The sequence below is a fragment of the Apteryx rowi genome, unplaced genomic scaffold, assembly GCF_003343035.1.
Source record: "Apteryx rowi isolate R43461 unplaced genomic scaffold, aptRow1 scaffold_1494, whole genome shotgun sequence".
Classification (NCBI taxonomy): Eukaryota; Metazoa; Chordata; class Aves; order Apterygiformes; family Apterygidae; genus Apteryx; species Apteryx rowi.
In genome coordinates, this window is record NW_020447746.1 from 24,165 (window position 1) to 26,013 (window position 1,849).

Consider the following 1,849-nt stretch of genomic DNA (forward strand, 5'->3'; position numbering starts at 1 on the left):
GGGGGAGAAAAACACCGCGGTCACGGCGGGCTCCGCTTCCGGAGGGTCCCCGTCCCTCCTCCGAGGACGTTTCGGCTCCATCGGGACGGCGACGGCACCGATAAAGCCCCACGGGAAGGAGCAACCCCTTCAGCACCTCCTCCTCTTCCCCCCCACCAGCCCTTCAGCCCCATCCCAAATGTTTTTTTGGGATGGATTCTGCCGCAACAGGCGCCGAAAACAACCCCCCTCCTCTAAAACCCCCAGCCGAGAAGCTCACCGAGTCCACCAGGAGCTTGGAGCAGAAGAAGCAGACGCAGCGCAAGATCTTCATGGTTTTGCCCAAAAAGCCCACGTGGAAGACGGGTTTGGCCAGCTCGATGTGGCCGAAGTGGCCCGGGCACTCGGTCATGTTGCCTGCGGAGAGGACGGGAGCCCCGTCACCCCGCGGGGTCCTCGGGGGGGGGGCGGCCGAGGTTTTGGGTGGGGAGAGCCCAAACCCCGCCGGTTTCGGTTGCGGGATCCTGCCCCGAAATGTCCCTGGGGGGGGGGTTCTAGATTGAGGTGAGATGTGGGCACGTGCGACAAAGCAGGTTGGGACGACCAGAAAACAGCTATTTTGACGTTTCTCATGCTTTTTTGACTAAAATATGACACCGAACGCGTCTCCAAAAAGTGAATCGCCTCCTAAAACATCCCGGAAACACTCTAAAGCGAAAAGAAATGCTCTGAACTGGACAAGACAATGTGGGATGGGGACAATCAAGGAAAAACAGGTGGTTTGAGACATCTCCAGCTATTTTGGCCCAGATGTTAACACCGAGGGTGTCCCCAAAGGGCAGATCAGTCCCCAAAAGTGTCCTGGAACAGCTCCAAATCAAGATGAGATGTTGCCACGTGGGATGAGGCAGGTTGGGATGGAAAACCGGGATGTTAAGGGAAAGAAACAGCTACTTCGGGGCATCTGCCACTTCTCCAGCGGAAACGGGACACCAAGGACATCCCTAAAGAGCAAATTCTCCCTCAAAACATCCCGGGGGGGCTCTGAATTGAGGGAAGACATTCCCAGGTGGGACGAGTCAACTTGGGACAGGAAACCACAATGATTTGAGGAAAGAACTGGCCGTTTTGAGGCCTCTCTTGTTTTTCCAGCAGAAACAGGACACCGAGAACATCCCCAAAAAGCAAATTGTCCCCCAAAAAGGCCCCGGCGCGTCTCCAAATCGAGGCGAGACGTTGTCACCCAGCACAAACCACGTTGGGACAGGGAACCGCCTGCCCCCAGGTGTCTCCTCGCTCCCTCTTCCAGCTCCAAACTACTACCCAAAACACTCAAACTGCCCCCCGCGGATCCTGTCCCGCTCCAGAAACGGCCCCGGGAAGCGGAGGGCCACCGCTCACCCGCGCAGGTCTGGCAGCGCCCCGTCCTCTCGATGACGCCCTGGCGGGGGTCCATGAGCCCCCCCAGCTTGGGGCGCCCCCCCTCCGTGGTCTCGGGGTACTTGATGCCCCCTTCGGTCACCGACATGCGTTTCTGCGAAGGCAAGAGGGAGAAAACGGGTTGGGGAAACCGAGGCACGGAGGGCGAGCCGCAAATCCCAGCTCTCTGAGCCCGGCGCCCGCTTTTGGGGGGGGGTCCCCAAACCCCACAGGCACCCCAAATTCCCGCTCTTTCGCCTTTCCGGCCTTCACAAAGCGCAATTTAACACCCCCCCCCGCAGCCACGGGGCAAGCGCAGGGTTAAACCTGCCGGAGATGAGCCCCGGCCCAACTCCACCCCGGAGAAGAACCCGGAAACGCCGGGACAGCAGCTGCTCTTCCCACCCTCGCACCCCGTTCTGTCCCCCCCCACCAAACCGACCCCCCCACC

The 1,849-nt window shown here is 60.0% G+C and overlaps 1 protein-coding gene across 1 annotated transcript in view; it reads right to left on the bottom strand.

Annotated features, from left to right (window-relative positions):
• Positions 1 to 1,681, bottom strand: part of POLR2A (RNA polymerase II subunit A) — a gene marked incomplete at its 5' end in the record, with an annotated part of 22,848 nt that extends 21,167 nt beyond the window's left edge. Inside the window, 2 exons of the mRNA XM_026058668.1 lie at positions 260 to 396; positions 1,381 to 1,681. Coding sequence (XP_025914453.1) covers positions 260 to 396; positions 1,381 to 1,681 — 438 coding nt within the window. The remainder of the gene's footprint in view (positions 1 to 259; positions 397 to 1,380) is intronic.
• Positions 1,682 to 1,849: the final 168 nt, after the last annotated feature.